The sequence below is a fragment of the Momordica charantia genome (genome assembly GCF_013281855.1).
Source record: "Momordica charantia cultivar OHB3-1 chromosome 3 unlocalized genomic scaffold, Mcharantia_2.0 BLBB01000003.1, whole genome shotgun sequence".
NCBI classification, from domain to species: Eukaryota; Viridiplantae; Streptophyta; class Magnoliopsida; order Cucurbitales; family Cucurbitaceae; genus Momordica; species Momordica charantia.
Genome location: NW_028275161.1, coordinates 12,582,625 through 12,603,644, shown reverse-complemented (window position 1 = coordinate 12,603,644; position 21,020 = coordinate 12,582,625). Strand labels below are relative to the sequence as shown.

Below are 21,020 nucleotides of genomic sequence, written 5' to 3'. Positions count from 1 at the left end.
AGAACTAGTTGGAAAAAACCTGAAATTGCTCCAACACCATTGCTTATCTGCAAGATTTGTAGTTAAAATGTTGGTCAGGATTTTGATATTGAGAAAAATATCAAACTTTCAGACTTATGATAGAAAAAATCTATGAAATATTAATGGTGGAGAAATACTAAAAATGCAAAAACATAAAAACCAAAATTTAAGGCATCTTAGGTAAGTAAGTCGTTTTTTTTTCTTTAATCACTTTTACATTTTTCTAACTTTTTTTTTAATAAGAAAGAAACACATTTTGCTTAAATATAGTAGATGTCAAACTATTCCATTTATAAATATGTAGATGGAAATATTGATACATTGTTCAAAGATTTTATTTGATGCTTTCCTAAAACACTAGAAAGAAATAGCGGAAAAAATATGTTTTTTAATGATTGCAAAAATTTGTATTAAGAGTAGTGGGGAGAGTACACATACCAACATATAGATATCAAATTTGATGAGGGCATAAGCTGTCCAAATGCAACCATTGAAAAAGTTGGCTAATGAAAGAGTAAACGGCATATACTTGACACTCTTTGTCATTATCACTTTTTTCTGTAGAAGTTAAAAAATAGATTTCAATGTTTGTTTTTATCGTAGAAATATATAACATTATATGTTAAAGTCATCAACTAGAAGATATAGGGGAGCTGCGTTAGAATTTTACTTACCATGATAGTTAGAGGAGAAACATACATCATGATGTTGAAGACGTCACAAATTATTCCAACCATCAGTGATCTATTTTTAGTTCCGTGCAAAACTAGCATGGTTATGACGGCAATAATGACCACGAATATGACTTCAATCAGAAGACAAACACCCACTTTCTTCTGAAATAAGAGCAGGATAAACATTAATACATAAATTTGGAGATTTGTCTAATTAATTATTGAATACAATTTTCCTAATGGATTTGGAATAAATAAAAATTAGCAAAAATGAAAAGACAACTTACCCGTCCTTTGTTATCAGCATAGAAGACAAAGATGGCCAAATATGCGAGTTCAATAACAAGACCAATACCATTAATAGTGACAACCAAAACGCTGTCAGGATGAACAAATGGCATTCCATAGAAGATCCAGAACATGCAGTTTAGAACTGTTGCAATGTAGGGATCTGGCTTGAACTCTTCCACTGTCTTGTTCTTAATGATTTTATAAAATGTTGGTCTGCACAAATGCATAAATACTTCTAAAAACTCTTTGACAAAAACATTAAGAATAATATACCACAATAGAAAGTAAGAGTAAATTATAAGTTTAGTCTCTTGCCTTTGAACTTTAAGAACGTCTAATAAATTTTTAATTTTCATGTTTAAACTTTAAATTTTGTGTCTCGTTAAAAATTTGAAGATTTATTACATTCACTTGGGCACTAAACTAAACTTGTAATCCAATTAAAAGTAAAGGTTGCAAAAGAAATAGCTAGAAAAGAAAGAGGATGATGTAAGGAGAGAGGTGTTACTTACAGTGGGGAGAAAAAGAGGCCGAAAGAGATGACATTCCCTGCAAATAAATAAAAAGTAAATTCCCATACAACTCACAATCCAACTGCTAATTTGGTCACAAAAATTAAACAAATATCAAAAAACAGCGTCTAGATTTAAAGCAGAGGAGGGAAAAAATGCTAAAATCTGCCACTCTAATTAGACGAACTTCGATCAAAATCCTAGAGAGTCAATTAAAATAAGGGGACGAACTAGAAATCGAAGATCAAATTATGTTAAGGATAAATAAACCACCACTCGACCCAAGAGCTTAAGCTGATGGATGAGATAAATTTAATTCATATATTGGATATCTAACAAATTAAATCAAAGCACTACGAAATATGTAAATGGTTCTCCTCTTCGTTTCGTTCATCAAATTGTTTCAACGATTAGGGAGAAAATTAAGATCGATCGAGGAAGAATTACCGACAATGCCGACAATATTGCGGGCAACAGTGGCGCTCACCATCTTGAATTGTTAATAACTTGTTGCAAACTGAACTCAGAATTAAGATGAGATGGAATTGGTGAGAATGGGGAAATATATATATAGATAGATAGATAGCTGCAGCTTGTGAGAAGGAATTTTGTGTAAAATTGGGAATCCTGATCCTGAACGGAGTAGGAAGAAGAAAATAGCAACTTTTCTGAAGAATTTGATTTAGCGCCAAATTTCTGAATGCAAAATGCATGACGGATTAACAGAATCCCATAACTAAATCTTCCTCATAATTACATTATTAACCTCCGCCTCCCATTCCTTCATATAATAATTTTAAATTCATAAAACATCACACACTTCATTTCAAATTTTCCTTCAAATAAATTGTATTTTTTTTAAACTTCAACGACAAAACATATACTAACTCAATAAATATATATATATATATATATATATCATTTTAGTTCATGTAATTTTCCTTTTGGTTCTTACTTTTCATTTTTCTTTTTAATTTTAACCTTTATACTTTCAAAATGTACTTTTCTATCTTTTATATTTTTTAAAAGTGACCACTTATTTGCAAAATTTTAACTGAAATTTTATATACAATGAAAACCGCTTTTTACTCCAAAAAAAAATGAAAACCGCTTAATAATACAATATTTATGGAGAAATTTAGTGAGACAAGTGTTATACTAAAATTATTATATTTCTAATTTATTACATAATTTCGATTTGATATTTACGATTTAGTTAAATCTCATAAACTATTCATAAATCTTTTTTTAATTAATTGAAAATCTCCTATTTTATTCTCAAATCTAAACCCTAGGGATATAGATAACATTATTGAGCCAAAATTAATGAGAAAACACAAGTTTATTCTATCATGTAAATAGAAAATGTGTCGGGCATTCAATTTGGTAATGATAGAGAAAATTTGTGAGGTTCATCAAACAATTTTAAGACTATAGGAATAATCAAACTGAAACTAAGTAATCCACCAAATTGAAACTTTTGAAACGAGATTAAGTTGAAACAAATTATAAAGATCAAATTTTTAATTTAACCCTAATAATAATTATAACAACAATTTTTTTTTTGTTTAATATAGCTCTTTAACTACCCAATTTAATGATTATGTGACACGTTTCATACAAAGTTAAATGTTACGAACCAAATAGACATAACGTTGAAGCCAACAACTTATGAAGGTCTTAATTCTAAAGTATAGATACTAAATAGATACAATCTTAAGAAACATTTTAATTAATAGATACAATCTTAAAGTTTTAGGGAAAATATTATAATTTAACCTTTTTTTTATTACTAAATTTATTATATTACTGTGTTAAATTATAAATGTAGTACATGTATTCGTAGTTGTGTTTCCAAACATAAAAAAATTTCAATTACATCAACTTTTAGTTTTTACTTTAACAAGTTTCATTCTACTATGAACATTATTCAAATGAGATGTCCATATATATTTGTTGAATTTCTAAAAGAAATTTGTGTTTTATTTTCAAATTTCTAAATTTATATTTTTTCAAATCTCGTATTTTCTCGATGACTCGTGGTGCCTCCATAATTTTACAAGATGTTATCAGCATTACACTCTGTCATTTTTCCCTCGAAAGGTAGGTCCTAAAGTGCTACCCTGACAAATCTCACCAAATCAGAGTTTACTGCTCTTGACATCAATGACAATAATTACTTGTCATGGATACTGGATGCTAATATTCATCTTGATAATATGAACCTGAGAGAAACCATCAAAAAAGGAAATCAACGACGAATTAAGATAAGGCAAAAGTCATGATTTGCTATATTTTGAAAATAGATTTATCTTCTGAAATCACGCGCAGACGGTGCTAATACTGATATGGAATTATTAAAATCTCTAGCTGGGTTTTGTTATGAAATGCTCGGATTTGATCAATCTTAGAATTTGTAACCACAATGGTATCTAGATCTGTTTTATGGTTAGCGGCCGGTAAAGGAACTGGAAGCAACCAAATGGGATTTTGCTTATTGAATCAGTAATCATAAACTTCATCTTCCCAATAGAAGCCTTCTGCATCACACTCCATATCTTCAAAAAGTTTCAATAGCATTTTCGATCTGGATCGCTATTGTTTTATTAATACATACCATTGAAATATCAAAGAAATGAACTTAGAAAGTCCCCTTTTCGAAAAATGAAGGGACTGATTTAGAGAAATGAAATAGGAAGCTATATAGGCGCCTCACTATAAAACCGACAACATTTAGTCAACCGACATTGTCTATAAATGACTAACTCATATTGAAGGTGACAATTGTTGTAGTATATTGCGTTCTATATTCTCCACCAAAAGTTTATTGTCCATCTTTCAGACCATCATCCACTGAAAATTTTGCAACACAGCACTTGGGATGAGATGCTTGGAGAGCAAATTTAAATGAAATTGAGATCCACGTTTTTACCTATGTCGGTAATAGTTGAGTTGTTGATGTAATGAGATCTGGGCTAGATCGATGAGCTAAAAAAGCCATGATCTTGAAGGGCATGTTTAAGGATCCCACATTGAAAAGAAAAGAGACGTTACAATAATTTATAATAGACATGGGCTATTCCTCTCCTTACCAATTAGTTTTGAGATGGAACTCAGAAATATTAATACATACAAATAGAAAAGTTTAACTTATTTAAATTTATAACCTAAAGTTTAAATTTTCCATCAAATGATTGTTTATCTGAAATTTTCATCTTTGTATGCAAGTAAGCCAAAGAATGTTAAGGTTAAAAAGAATAGATTGCAAATAAATAATAATAGTAAAGAAGTTGAAAATCCAACACCTCAACTTTTCACGAGGGAGAGTGCTCAATGTCCTCTTTGTCTTTTGAACACATGTTTGAGTAAAATTCATATAAAACTAATTGACCTGACATTACCTTAAGAGCGTTACTTACCTACAAAATTTTCAATTAAACTATTGGTCAAGTTAAAACCTTATAAAAAAGAATTAAATGTCAATAAAAATATCAAATTATCAAATCTCAGATAGAAAAAAAATATATGAAACCTTTGATATTTTTTTCATGATTGATAAAATTTGTATTAGAAGTGGTGAGTACCCATGCCAATAAATTGTTATCAAATTTGAGAAAGGCCATAAGCCATTCAAATGCAACCGTCGAGAAAGATGGTCAATGAAAGAGTAAATGGTATATGTTTGACACTCTTTGTCGTTTTCACTCCTCCATGTTGAAATTAAATAATAGAATTTAATATTTTATTTTTATTCCTATGTTAAAATATCTTGTGAGAAGACAAAAGTAAATTGGACTTTTTTGGGAGGCAAAAGGTAAATTGGATAATGAAGTAGATTAGAAATTACTTACCACAATGATTAGTGGAAAATAAAACATCTTGATGTTGAACATGGTACAAATTACTCCAACCATCAATGATCTATTTGTGGTTCCATGCCAATCTAGAATGATTATGAGAACTACGATGGCCATGAACATGACGTAACCCACGAGACAAACAACCACTTTCTTCTAAAATAAGAGCAAGTTAAACATCAAAAACAAATGAATGCAAGAAACTTTAAGAGATTTTTCTACTCTGACATACTTGGAACAAGAAAATTATAAAAATAAAGCAAAGGAAAAAACGACTTACCTTTTGTTTGAAATCAGCAAAGACAAAGGTGGCCAAATATTAGTGGTGACGATCAAAACACTGTCGGGATGAACAAAAAGTATTCCATAGAGCATCCATAACATGCAATTTAGTATTGTTGTAAGGTGGAGATCTAGGTTGTTCTTAATGATTTTATAAAATGTTGGTCTGCATTACGTACCTGAATACTCCGTAAAATTCTTGAGGAATAAAATTAGAAATAATATTGAAAGATGGAAAATAAATGTTGAATTATGTTCGATGGATCTCTTAATTTTCAATTTTATATTTAATTAAGTATATACATCTTTTAAGTTTAGGGACTTACATATTTTAGACATATATTAAACCCAACATTAAAAATTAGAGCAAATTGGAGTTGTATATTTAAGGGTATGAACCTTCGACCTCAGAGAGAGGAGTACGTGCGTTGAGCTATGTTCATGTTGATTATTAAATATATTTAAAAGCCACGGAAGTTACTACAAATTAACTTAAAATAAAAGTTGGCAAAGAAATTAGGAGATGGTGGAAGTAGGAGAGAGCTTACAATGGGAATAAAAAGAGGCAGAAAGAGGTGATATTACCTTCACATAATTTAAATTTGACCATTAAGCAAAACAAAATTCCTTACCGGTGAATCCCCACTTAGAATCGAGAGTCAAATTTTAAGGAAACAATATACTGCTATTGTTGAGATGATGGGACCAGCGTGTACCAGATTCGATTTGGAACGATGTACTTAAATGCATTAAGGCAGAGAAAGATGTGTACGATGCATGAGAATACAATCATTAGTCATTTAATCAATATCTATTATATTTACGCTTATTAATCTGTGCAAATTCACCGAATGTCAAGGGTCTTCCAAACAACTCCTTCCCTAACTTTATGACTTTACCATTGTATTTGGGAAGGATAGGGCCATAGGTGCAGGTGTAGAGACTCCATCTGAGATGGCATCAGCTGCAAACTTGAATCTTGACGAGGATTTGAATACATAAAATGAAGAATCTTACATACCAGAACCTCCCGCTTACGATTACGTTCTTGAGGAAGACTTGTCGTCAAACCCCTTTGAGCATGTCGGATGGCATAGGGACATCAACACCAAGCAAGAGGAAGCAATCTTTGTCTGGATATTTAGTTAAGTAGTCCAATCAGAGATGCGCATGCAAACAATTGTTCTAAACAAAATCACAATTTGACCAATCAAAAGAGATGAGAGGGCCTCAGCTCAAAGGAGACTAGTGTTCGTAGAACTTGAGTCCATCTCTGGAATGAGATTGAAGGACTGTTTGGTAGTCAGAGGCACTTTACTTACGGACTCCAATAAGGACATTTATTGACTTTCCACTAAAATTGGAAGTACAGGTACTGCATGCGTCTAGGAAATGACCCATTGCTATTCTAAACAATATTTTCGTATGTTTTTTAATCTAATATAATTTTGTGGATTAACTAGTTACCGCACAAATTTTTTAGCTTCATTTTTTCGTCATTACAAGTTGGAACCAATGTAATTTTGTGAACCATTATGTATTCCAACACTTTTTGAAGTTTTTAATTAAATATGTTGTCTATGATGTAAATTTGTTGACAATCTTAGCTATTTAAGGAACCTATTATGTAATTTTGTGTATCATGCTATATCATTCAAAGCCTTTTTTTTTTTATATATATAATTAAACGTACAAGTATTATGCATGTGAGATGCACACATTTGTTTTAAATAAAACAATATGCTATATCTTTCAAAGCCTCTTTTTTTTATATATATATAAATAGTATAAATACCGAGGTGATAAAACTTAGCTTCATAGACTTAAAGCCAAGTGTTTTTCTCCCAACTAGATGTGCCACATGTGAGATAGAAAACCACCTCGAACATATTAAAAAACAATTTCTAGAAAAAGGTGAAGTGATTTGATTTACTTGAAAGCTCTTTACCTAAGTGTTGGGTTTAGAGATTCTTTTATACTTGTTAAGTGCATGGGATATGCACTTGACGCATGATGATAAGACTAACAAAAATCACATGTTCATGCAAATGTGAACTTCCAATGGCAGTATGGAGTACTTATCGTAGCGGGAGTCTGACATCCGAGCGAGAGGTCAAACCAATTCTATTCATCCTAGCAAACGACACTACACTACGTAGGTACATGTGCAACTGAGTTGTCGATTGATCCTAAAAACGGCTGCAGCGGCGTGAGGAGTTAGCGAACTGAACGCCCAGGGATCATAAATGATGGGAAAGAGATGGGGCAGATGGAAAACTTTACTCATATTCAGTTGCGTCCCCTTGTAAACGAAGGAGCTCCTGCCAAAAATAGCTAATGAAGATCGGGACCCTGTCACTGACAGTTAAGTGAAGCTTATAAAACTAGCTTTAACTCTAAAGGCCGAGGAATAGCTAAAGAGATCTGCCGGAGGCTCCACGGGAAGCTGTTGCGCGACCTCTGACACAATTATCTTATGAAGGATGGGTGCATCTACAAATGTGCACTGCCCCAACGTCAGGAATGATAAATGATGTTCCATTTTATTTTCCATTTATTTTTATCACTTGACAATGTGTGACAGTATATGATATGTTTTTTATTTAGCTTAACCAATGAACTTGACCCTCAATACATGATGCAATAATGTATATGCATTCTAAAAGTTAAATGGTTGCAACATGTATGCATGATACTCATTTTTATTTGTGCTCAAACACTAGATTGTGACTATGAATACCCAATGCATGATATTTAAATTTTGCATAATTTACCCATGATATAAAAACGATTTCCTTTTCAAAGGACATTGATACAAATGATATGAATGCATGATTTGTGAAAATATGTTTGAGAGAACAAAAAGTTTTTTCATATTTTGCAAAGATATTATCTTTTGTCTACTCTCATCCATCTTATTAGCAATTATTTAGCAAAAGAAAACAATAATATTGACATTGGAGGAAACCTGTCAACTATTTTTCTTTTCCATTTCTTTTGCTTTTGATATTTTTTTTAATTAATTTTTTTTTAATGAATGCCTCCACTTGATAAGAGATATATGCATCAAAGTGATTTCTCAACCATATCGGTTTGGTGGGTTTCTGTTTTAGTGGTCATGTGCCAATTTAGAGAACAATCAAAGGTAATCCATAGCATTGTACATCTTGTTTGATTAAACTGTGTCATAAACTCAGCGTTGTAATTGACAAGAATGTTGGATACAAGAAAAATGATTTGGCTTTATGAACAAACGAGTATGGAAATCATGATTTTCCATCAAGCTTAACGATGAGAAAAGTCAAAGAGTTTTCTTTTTAAAGAACATGAAAAATAAGAGTTCACATATATTTGACAAATTTCTTAACCAATAAGAGATTAAAATATATCTGTAAAAGCTTTGGTGAGAGATTAAAGTATGACCAAATGAATAGAAAAGTAGAAATGACCCAATTTCTTTTGATAGATAACCTTGAGAATTGGTTGCATAACTCTCCCAAGAGTTCATCTCATGTACCTCACTTCTTCTTTGAGCTTAGCTGGACACATTTGATGAAATCATCTTTCTAGCTGCATGTTATTCTTCATGAAAATTTTGTTGTGGTCCACTTTGAATGTAAAGACCATCTTTTTAGCCTTAGTTTCGACGTGCAGTTGATGTAATCCACTTTTGAATACAAGAGACCTCTATTTTCTCAAAGTGTAACTCTTTATGGATATTGTAGAGTACACTTTGTGAATGTTGAGGACTTCTCAAGATTGAAAGATTTTGTGTAATGTAACAATCTCAGTCTAAATTAAATGACCTTTGTCTCAAAGGTTTGTATAATGCAGTTACCATTTTGTCCTAACGTAGCATTTCTCGACTTTGCCCCAGTTTGAAAATTTGTAAAAAGGACCTTGAAGACTTTGAAACTGATTTCGTTGATCTACATTGATTGCCCCCGTCATTGAACTGAAGAATTGTCGTGGCCTTTTTATCTTTCTTTTTCTTTTTCGTTCCCTTTTCTTTTTCTTTTTTTATTTTCTTTTTCTTTTTATTTTCTTTTTTTATTTTTTTGGGCCAAACACAACCCTTTTTATAAACAAAGTAGGGTGCAATCACATATAAAAAAAAAAAAAAATTTTATCCTGCGTAGTCGTCTTTTACAACTCTGACTGCTATTCCAAATTATTTATTTGCTGCTGCTCCAATAACATGATGAAATTGTTCTCAAATGAAGCTCATTAAAGAAGATTGAGATATTGATACTATTTGTCAGGTCGCTAACTTCCCAATTCTCAAAACTATTATCCTCAGTCTTGAAATCACTTTTACTCAAAAGAAGATAAGAGACCAAGAATTGAGATAGGAGAACAAGATGAAATAGAAAGTGAAAGAAGTATTAGTAGGGAAATTTTTTAGCATTACAAGTACCAATTCATGAAGCAGACAATCATAAGAGCCCAATGTTATTTTATTACTATCAAAGTTCTCAGGGTAACAATAGGTGGATTTTGGACGTTTATCACGTAATTAGATGTGACAGACTTAGTAAAAGGCTTTTATGGTAAATTGGCAAATATGGATATTCATCACAAAAATTGTATGTGACGAACTAAGGAAATGATCTTTTGCATTAAATGGTCAACTCGCAATGTTGACCATATTTACCATATATTGGTAGACTAGGCTCAAGGTAGATTAGGCTCAATGTTTTATAGGGAGCTAGTAATTTTAGATTTTCACCTCGAAAAGGCATTCTTGCCCCAGCATGGAATTTAGTGGTTTATTGGTTCGCACATGAGAAGGAATAGGGAGGCCAACATAAAGCTGCTTTTAGTTAGGGTTTAGTTTGAGAACAAAGTTTGGTAAAATTATATCTCATTGAGGACCTTGAAGGCATTCACAATTTTTCAAATTTTCATTTCTTTTTCACAACCTTTTTTTTTTATTATTTTTTCACTTCTTTTTTTGTTTCCTCCAAGTGACTTACAATGATTGTTTGATTCCTGCTAAAGTCTCAACTAACAAGAATGATAAGAGTAGACCATATTAAAAATATTATTGAGAAATTTCAAAACATGCAATTTCCTTTTTATCGAGAGCCTTTCAAAGAAAACATTTTTTTTTGTTTTTTGTATTTTTTGTTTTGTTTTGTTTTGTTTTTTTTTTTGTTTTTCAACCAATGATATGATATGAGTGATGCATGAATGAATGTTTGACTTTGATTTTTTTTTTTAAGAAAAATAGCTCAATTTCTACACACTCACATTCTTTTTTACAAGTACTTAGCTAAATCATGGGTGACTAAAGCTTCATTGCCATTTTAACACTAGCAAACAATCTCAAAGATGACTTCAAATAAGAAATAGACTTTATTGATAGTGGGAAAAATATTAAATCCACATTGGTTTCCATAGTCTCGTGAACTCATGATTCTAATGCTTCATGTGTGAATCATCTTCCTTTGAAAACTTTAGCCATCCTGTCTTCATCAGAACTTGCACTTTATGCTTTAGTGAAGTACAGTTCTCAGTTGAATGACCTACAGCTCCTGCATGGTAACCACAACGGACTTACGGGTCGTACCACTTTGGATAAGTTGGTCGTAATGGCTCTACGAGTACTGGAGCTAATATATTACCTTGAAATAATTGGGATAACAACTCGGTATAAGATATTGGGATCGGATGAAAACTCTCTCGCTTTAGTTGTCTCCGACTACTATGATTGTCTGGTAATGTTGGCAATCTTAGTTGTGGGTCATACTGCAAAGATAGCGAATTTATAGGTGCTGTAGAAGGACTGTATACCACAGATCCTTGTTGGTGCCTCCACTTCCGCTTCGAGATTATTGCCTAGACTTTATTTTTCCTCTTAGTAGAGCTTCTATTCGTTTCAGGAAGTTACTCTTTATTAATTAAAGGCACTGGCAGTTGTTCGTTTGCCTCTCTCCATCTCCGTGCACTTTCTTTTCCTGCAGTTTCTTTTTCTATTCCGTGCTCAGCATGGGTTATACCTATGTCATTATTTAGAAAAGAAACTTCCCCAGTTTCTTCAGCATTTCCATTGTTAACAATATCTTTTCCTTTTAAATTATTTGAGTAATTGATCTTGGATGTCTGTCCATCTTGGAATGTAAATTCAACCTGCCAGATTTGTAGGAGCTTTTTGGCCTGTCTTGGAAAGCTGAGCTTCATGTGATGAATTATGCTGGGGGAAGCCCTCTGTTGATTAACAAAGAGGCGGGTCCACCCTAGGTGATGAATTATCATGAGGTTCGACTAAATTGTTAGGTTGAGAAATGTCCCCAACTGTAACAATATTCTTTAAGATATTGAAAATTTCCGTAACTTGCCCTTGAGTTTTATTGATGTCTTTTCTCATCTTCTTTATCTCAATATCCTACACCTTCATGACCTGTTCTTGAATCTCGTCTCTTATTTTCTTTAACTCAGCATTCAATTCCTCTATGACCCGTTCGTAGATTTCGTCTCTAATTTTCTTTAGGTCAACATTAAATTCTTCCATGTTATACTGCTTTATGTACCTTGTATATAAAGAATAGTAAATATGCGGTTGTTGAGCTATTTTTTCTAAGAGTTCGTATTAATTATGATGTAATGGAGAATGCACAGATTTTTTAATTTTTTTCAAGAGAGAAATTTATATACTTGAGACGATGTTATGCAAATGTTGGATATAAGTTAGAGAAAAATTTTGAAATGATTATGAACATGTGGAATGATGCATGCATGAGATGATATAGAGTTTTTTGTTTGATTTTCTTTAAATATGTTACAAAAGTTCCCTAATGATATGATATATATTTCATGCAATTAATTTTTTTTAAACAATATTTCATGCGATTATTAGTGTATGCAAATGCAATGCTAGACTCTAACTCATCCTAAGAGAGAGACATGGATATGTATGACATTTAATTCTAGGGGTTAAGACTTAACTCCTAAGTTTTTGGATAAAAAATGAATGAATTTGAAAGTCTTTGGTGGGCCTTCATAGGGACATTTATAACCTTTTTGAAAGACAACACTTCTACCCAAAACTTAAACAAATAGCTAGAAAGAAGTAAGGTAAATGATTTTTTGTTTTTTTCCTTTATTTTTTAAAAAGTGGTTTATTTAAAACCTTATAGTTAAAACTCCAAATCAACCATAAATTTTTTATTAAAAAACAATATGTCATGAATGACACAACAACCCACATATAATGCAATATGAATATGGTGTGAAGTTATGTACTAATGCATCCTATACGATAATGGCCCTCAAATCTTCCATATGCTTTGACAATATGGTTGACTTGAGAGGAGAATTTCATGCGCCTGCACGGGAACCGAAATTCCACGAAGGTCACACTACTCAGTCTCCGATCTAATCCTAAGGGTAAAGCCCGGGTAGGAGGCATGTGAATGTGTGTGAGATGCACGATGATGCAAAATAAAATAATAATACAATTAAATGAAGAAAAAAAAACAAACAAAGAAAATGGACCCAAAAACATATTACAATAGGATAATAAATGACAAAATAAATGGCTTGACTCTCAAATATCCCCAGCGAAGTCGCCAAGCTGTCGCAACGTCATCGCGACGCGGAGTGGCCGACGTCATCCCCTAAAGGGTTTCTTTCGAGATAAGGGTTCGGAGTCGCCACCAATCATCTACGAGATGTGATTGGTCACCTAAAAAATAAAAACGGTTTGCGAAAAACAGAATTGTTGGTTCGGGAGTCGACTGAGCGTAGGGAAGGTGTTAGCACCCTACGACACTCGTTCGAAAACAATACCGTATTTTATCATAAATTATCCTATTATTTTATTTGGTCCAAGGAAAAAAAATATTTTTGTTTTGATCGAAATGTCCCATGTTATATTAATTCACACTTTGTTATAAAATATGAGTTCATATGTATGAGTGGCACAAAGGCCATTAGAAAAAATTTTAACACCTCGAAACTTTTATTGTGATTGTAAACACCCTAAGCTCTTGCCATTGTGTCAAGACCTTATGATGCAACTTAAAATTCTTTTTATAATACAAACGTTTTATTTTTTAATTTTGTTTAAAAAAAATAAACGAAAAAATTTTATTTAAAAAGAAGGAAACTTTTATTTAAAATGATTATTTAGTAAAAACAATGATAAAAATATAAAATAAAATAAAGGAAAAAAAATCATTTTAAAAGACACATAAAGGCTACAACTTGTATAATTGATGTCAATACCCAAACCTTTTGCCACCATGCCATATTCTAACATATGTACTTAAATTTCTTTTTTAAACAACCAAATTTTATACGTAAACTTTGCTTTAAAAAAAGGTAAACGGGATCCTTTATTAAAAAGGAAAAAAAATTAAACCTTTAATTTATTTTGAGTTTAAAATTTGTTTTAAATTTTTTTTATTTAAAAAAAAAATCTTATCTCTATAACCAAACTTATGTAAAAAATATTGCTCATTTTTTACAAAAAAAAAAGTGATTTGGCGAATCTTTTAATTCTTTTTTTTTAACGAAACTTATTTAAAAACAAACAAATGCTTTTATTTTAAAATTAAACTTTTTTTATTTACTCAAAATAAAAACTTTCAGTACTTTATTTTAAACTCGTTTTATTGTAAAAAAAAAGAAATTCTAAAAACCTATTTTAAAAACTTAATTTAAAGGACTTATTTTCTTTTTAAAACTTTAATGGGTAATACAAAACAACCTTTTGATTACCAAATTTGAAAACCCAAAAAAATAAACAAAAAAGTTCAAAATCTAAAAATTTATAATTAAAAAAAAAAGAATAACCAATTTTTTTTTTTAAAAAAAAAACCCAAAATCTACTACAATTTTTGAACTCTTCAAAGATCTACTAAATTCCAAAAGAAAACCTCCCATAAATCGACTTCAAAATCTTTAATAGTTAACGAAATACAACTCATAAACACTTCAAAATCAACAATAAAACAACGTGAAACCTTCCAAAAACCTTCAACTTTCAGCAATGAAAAACAATGAAAAATAATCCCAAATAATGGGAAAAATGAAAAAAAAAAAAGCTACAGAAATCACAATTAAATATAAACACACAAACACCATTTAACTCACCTTAATTACCAATGTAATGGAAAACATAGATTTAATCGTCGAGGTGAAGGAAGACGAATGAGGGTGGTGGTGGTTGATTTCTAGAGAAAAATGAGATGAACTGGAGAAACGAAGAGCTTTTCACACGCTTTCTCTCTATTTTTGCTCCCTCTGTTCTCTGTGCTTTTCTAATCTATCCTCCCCCGTCTATGCAGAGCCTCCTCTTAAATACCATGGAAGACAACGGTAATATGGAGAGGGTAAAAGAGAATTAGAGAAAAGAAGGGAGAGTTAGAGAAAAAGAAAGGAAGGAAAGGGAGAGGAGGTCACGTTAGAGAAAAGAAAGGGAGTAAAAGGAGAGGAGACCACCTACCTGGTTTTGGGAAAAAAATCAAAGAGGAAAAAAAATTGTTATTAAAAACAATCATTTAAATAAAAGTAAAAAAAATCAAATCAAATCCTTTTTAAAACAAATATATTTACTTCTTTCTTAAATTTAATTTAATTAAAACTTTACCTTAAAACTTATAATAAAGTAAACTTATGTTATTTTTTAATTAAAATAAAAATTAATAAAGTAAAATACAATAATTAAAATTAAAATTAAAAATAAACCAGACCAAATACGGTGTTTATGATTACAATTAATAACATCATATACTCTTTTTCGAATAATTTAAACATCTATAGCGTATACATTTCTACCGCCATGTCGTAACATTTGTACAATTTAAGCAACTACAAATCAATGATTCTATGAAAGAAACAAAAATCAAGAATTAGTTTATTATTTAAATTACCATTTAGAAAAAAATAAAAATCAAGGAATTGTGATTAACAAAACTAAAAGTTAATCATAAACATATTTAAAAAGAAAAAATAAACATGAGAAAATTGACCAAAAAAAATTAATCAATTAATTAACAAAACTAAATAAACAAACTACTTGTTCTAACTACTAAGCTAGTTGTTGTTACTTATGGATTATGAGATGTACTCCTTCACGTTGTTGCTTTGGACCTCTCAATTTAGTTACAAAATTGAAAACTGATGGTAATATTTCATTTAGCAAATGAAGATAAATGACAAGGAAAAGAAAAAAGCAGTGGTACCTTTTCAGACAAAAGCAAACAGAAAATGTGAGGATTCTTAGAATTTAAAGAAAAGAAGAGACGAAGGGGCAACGATTTATTAAAAATTACGAGATTTTGAGCTTGAATAAAATAATAAAAAATTAAAAAGCAAACGCATATCTACATAGCATTGTCCACATGACTAATTGGAATATTTAGGAACGCAATCTGAAGGATTTGGGTTTTCAGGGTCATTCGTTCACTTGGTGTAACAACTGGCGAGTTGAAAAACAACTTCATTAATCGATTCTTGTCTTAAAATGAATAAACCACCACTCAACTCAAAAGTTTAAGTTGATATGTTGGATAAACTTAATTCATTTACGAGTATCTCAACCCTCTACTCACTTTTGGGTTGAGTGGTGGTTTATTCATCCTTAACAGCCTAAGTTCAAACGAGCATCCGGTCCAAAAGTGAGATCTGGTCAAGATCGATAAATCAAAAAAGAGCCACGATTTTGAGGGGCATGTTAAGAATCTCACATTGAAAAGAAAAGAGACCTAACAAGAGTTTATAATATAAGTATGCTACTACTCTCATTACCAATTGGTTTTGATATGGAACCCATGAATATTAATACCTTAGAACCACGTTTCCTATGACCTAGCTTTCGTGTTACGAAGTGCTGCAAGAGAAATACCTTATTTTTTCTTGGTGCAGATTGATCTTCAAGATTTCTCTAGAATCCACATCTTTGATGCTGCAACATTTGATCTCATTGCATTGCTTTTCTCGTAGCAAGATAGTTTTATATATAAATACTTCAAAAATATTTGATATTTGTGGCATTCAATCCTTGAATTCTCATAGAATAAACCATGCTAAAATATAGTTCAAATTAGCATAATATGAATTCAAACTCTCTTTTTCTTTGGCAAACATCTACCTCTCAAATTTCAACCTACCCATTCACATCTCCCGTGACGGATCCATAATTTTGTGTTAGGGGCATAAAATGCATATAAATATAATGGAAAAATGTCAATTTTAACTCTTTAAGTTTGCACTTTGTCGTTAGTATGAATGTGCACGCCAACCCAATCATAACTCAATTGGTTAACTCACTTATTTTCGACCAAAAATTGTTCAAATTTAATCTTTTGATAGATTTCCATATGAAATATCATTGGAAAAAATAATTTCAAATTTTCAAACAAATTAGAAAACATATATTTGGAATGAAATTGATAGAATTTAGACAAAAAATCATTATAGTTTGGCTTCTTTTTTTTAACATTATAGTTGGTTTTTTTTTACTCAAATTTGTAGGTTTTTTAAAAGATTTAATAGTGCATTTTGTACCTTAATCAAACATAATTGAGAAACTTAATTTTGATTAAATTAGTGAGATTTTTGTGGAGTTTTTTTCTTTAAATTTTCTTTTTTTTTTTAAGTACAGTATTTTTTTTTTCAAATTGTTATAAGTTTAATAGAACATGAAAATTATGACACTTATCTAAACTAGTTAGTTTCACGTGCATTGTACGTGGGTTAACATTTTTAGAATATAATTTTTTATGGTAATTTCATATTCGAATGAATATACCTTTTATGAATGTTTAACTATTAAATATTTGACATTAATTTTTAAAACAATGAAAGCGAGAAAATAATAAAAAACAACATAGATAATTAAAGTTTAAATATATATAAATGTATAGCTTCATACCTTTTTTTCGAAGAACATTTTCTATATTGATAGTTAACATCTAAATTAATCTTGATTTTAAAATAGTAATATACTGCATGATTGACATAAAAAAAAGAAAATGTGAATGTGAATTATGCGTGGAATAGCCATTAAATGTAACGATAAATAGGTAATTATTGTACTAAAAAAGTGAAGTAGGTAATTTCTTTTATTTATTCAAGATATTTTGCGGAAGATCTTTATTAAAAAAAATGATGTAAATTCTTTAGTTTTTCTTAATTCTTATTATCATTGTTTTTACAAAAAAGATTTATTTTTCATAAAAGAGATATTGGGTTTACATTGTAAAATTATAAAATATATTTTACTTATAACACTTTTAGGCAAGAAAATAATTACTTTAAACCTAATTTTAAAATTTTTGTTAAATTTTTAGTTTTTGAAAAAAAAATCTACCTCTTATTCTTTTAAATCATTTTATGACTACTTCTACTATATTTTAAAATTGTTAGTAATATTTTATCTAGTCAAAGAAAATAAGATATTAATCAAATCTAAAAAAAAATAACGATACTATAAAATTTTATCATTACAAATTTTAGGAAAAATAAATCATATGCACGAAAATTTTCTAACAAATGTTTGACACAATGACATTGTTGTAGAATTAATATCTATTAAAATCTAGAAATATACATATGATTTAAAATGAAAAAAAAAGTTCAATATAGATCAAATAATAAGCTATTTTGAAATATATAAAAAACAAAAAAAAGTTTGAAACTTGTTGGTATGAAAAAATGAGGAGGTTGTTGAAGATAATAAAAGGAAAAAAAATGAATTAAAAAGATAAATTGTAAAATTTCAGAAAAATAAATTATAGATACACATGATTGAAGACTTACTTTTCATATAATCTCGTGTTCTTCTTCATTTTTTTTTCCACGAAATTGGTAGGACCTCCAATTTTTGTTGACTTTCCTTCCAGAATATGATAAGATCATCTCTTACTCCAAGAGGTTTTGATGATTGAATCTTCTCTTCTTTTGTTGGTTTTAGGACCAATTACACCTAGATGTAATCACAGTACACAAATATTAATCAAAACTACCACACATTAGTTTAGAAACTCAAATTAATTAATAAAAACAAATTATTCTAAAAAATAATGAAAGAGATATAAACAATACATAAACAGATTCCAATAGTAGTTAAAACCAACATCAATTAAGAAAACCACATTATAATAGATACCAACATTCAAACTAAATATCGATAAATTATTTGATCAAGAAAAAAACTTTCATAGACATTCTCGAGGAAAGAAAAAAAAAGACACAATTTTTATGTATGACCACTTTAGTTTTCTTCCATTTTATAGATGGTCTGCAATTGCACCTATATGTGGATAGATGCATCACTTTGTCGAAGAGTTGCACTTCTATTGTATTAATTTCTTATTTGCATGTGTGAAAGGATGTGTGACACAATTTTATAATCTCCATTGCACCAATATGCGAATAAGCACAACTCAACGATCTTGATTGCATCGATTCTCTCAATAGACACCTTGATCCAAATAGTCGCATCTCATAGAAATCTAAAAAGGCAAAATAGACATTCGTATTGAATTAATAGACACCTCGACCAATCGCATCCCCTCGAAGTTTAAAGGGCAAATTTGGTATATACTAAAAAATTGAGGGCAAAAATGGTAGAGAAAAATTCTCCCCCGTAGCCCCATTTAGATATAGTATAGATTTAGGATTATAAATTTAATATGACATAAATGTTAAAACTACTTATTTAAATGAAAAAAATGTGCTTTTTTGAAAAAATATAATTAAAAACCAAAAAAATGTTGAATTAAAAACAACAAGGATGTAACACCTCAGATTTGAATTTAGGACATGGAGGCAAAGGCACGATTTTATGGGATTGTGGAAGCCCACGGAACAATGAGAATTTTGTTTATTTTTTTTAACAAAATAACATAAAAACACAGGAAAAACAAAAATCGTAAAAACAGCGAACTATGAACAAGACACAATCCAGGTTGAATCTTCATGAAACTCCAGAGCTCTTCACGCCAGCAGGTGAGCCGCTCCATTTTCCTCTCTTTTTGTGAACTTAAAAGTCGCATGCAACAAACCAGCCATGGAATATTTTGCGTTGGAAATAATTTCCCGTCTTTAAAAGGTCTTCCATATTCCTATAAAAAAGGATGAAGATATAGGAGGAGTCTGTTTCCAATTGTACGGCCAAATCCCAGTCTCCATCGCCAACCTTATGTGCAAGTGTACACTCTCATTGTAGCAAGTAATAAAAAGTTCGAATCCACAAGGAATGTTGACTAGACACTCTAACAATGTCTCGGGAAAGCTAGAATATAGATACAAACAATTATTGTACAACTCAAACGAATAGAATGTCATGAAAAACTAAAGAACTACTCTGCACACTGACTATTGCAACCCACATGAAAGCCGGGTTCAATTAACTTCTAAGAAAAACATAATCAGTGAATAAAGTTAATTAACTTCTTTTTAACAGGGTAAGGGGGAAGGTTTGAATGTGACTTTCCCTTGGTTGTTTAAATAATGTTGTAGCATTAACAATGTGAGTACTAACCAAACAGACATGGAGCCTTTCTAGGTTTCCCAGATTTTCTGCTGTTATTATCAACAAACTTACACAACATTTAAAAGCAGTTTATAGCCATACTAGGTGAGCCCTATTCCTAAGCACTCATTCTCTAACACAAGCAGAATCTAGTACAAGCTGAAGTTTCTCACTCCTCATTACACTTTTTCAAGAGTTAACAAAGAGATATTCCAACAATGGTGATCAAGCATGATGAAAATAAGGTTAACCACAACAACAACTCAATACTCATTCATCATTAATACCAACAGCACAATATTTAGCTCAAGAAAAGAGTTCACAACCTTTCCCCCTTACAAATAGGTTTTGCTATGCGCAGTCATGAAAAAAAAGTAAAAATAAAACAAGAGAGTGATACAAAGGGAAAATGGGCGCAAGAGCGAAGCAAAGGAGCTGAAGGTTCAGCTCCTTGAGGGTCTCTCTCTCTTATCTCTACTCTAGCAACAGCTTTGGAACTCCACCTTCTTCTTGTCTTTGTCGAACTGGTTTCTTAGGAGAATATCTTGAAGTCAGGGATGATTGATGTAAAAGTTCCTCTTGGAGGCTTCATTAAATGATGCTTTTATACCCCATTTGTTTTTAGGGCAACAAGTAACATTCGTTGGCCTCCAACTCTCACTTTCAGGTGATTCTTCATTTACTACAGTAATTCCCCTTTTTACAACTCTGTCACTGTCAGTCTGCTGCTTTTCTGTACTTTTTCTAATTGCGATATTGTAGGTTGACGTTGTAACAAAGAACCAAAAATTAGAACTTGTAACAAAAATCGCAAAGCTAAGAAGAATGAAAAATATTGAATCATTTGAGGCAATACTACGTTTAGAAAATGGGTGTTCTTGTGGCTATCCTTAGCTAA

At 30.7% G+C, this 21,020-nt stretch overlaps 1 protein-coding gene across 1 annotated transcript; it reads right to left on the bottom strand.

The window, feature by feature from the left end:
• Positions 1-656: 656 nt before the first annotated feature.
• On the bottom strand, positions 657-2,025 carry LOC111023542 (bidirectional sugar transporter SWEET7b-like). Its single transcript, XM_022301005.2, has 4 exons — positions 1,946-2,025; positions 1,499-1,535; positions 983-1,199; positions 657-857 (listed from the first exon to the last, which is right to left on the bottom strand). The coding sequence occupies exons 1-4, from the start codon at positions 1,986-1,988 to the stop codon at positions 657-659; spliced, it is 498 nt and encodes a 165-aa protein (XP_022156697.2). The 5' UTR covers positions 1,989-2,025.
• Positions 2,026-21,020: the final 18,995 nt, after the last annotated feature.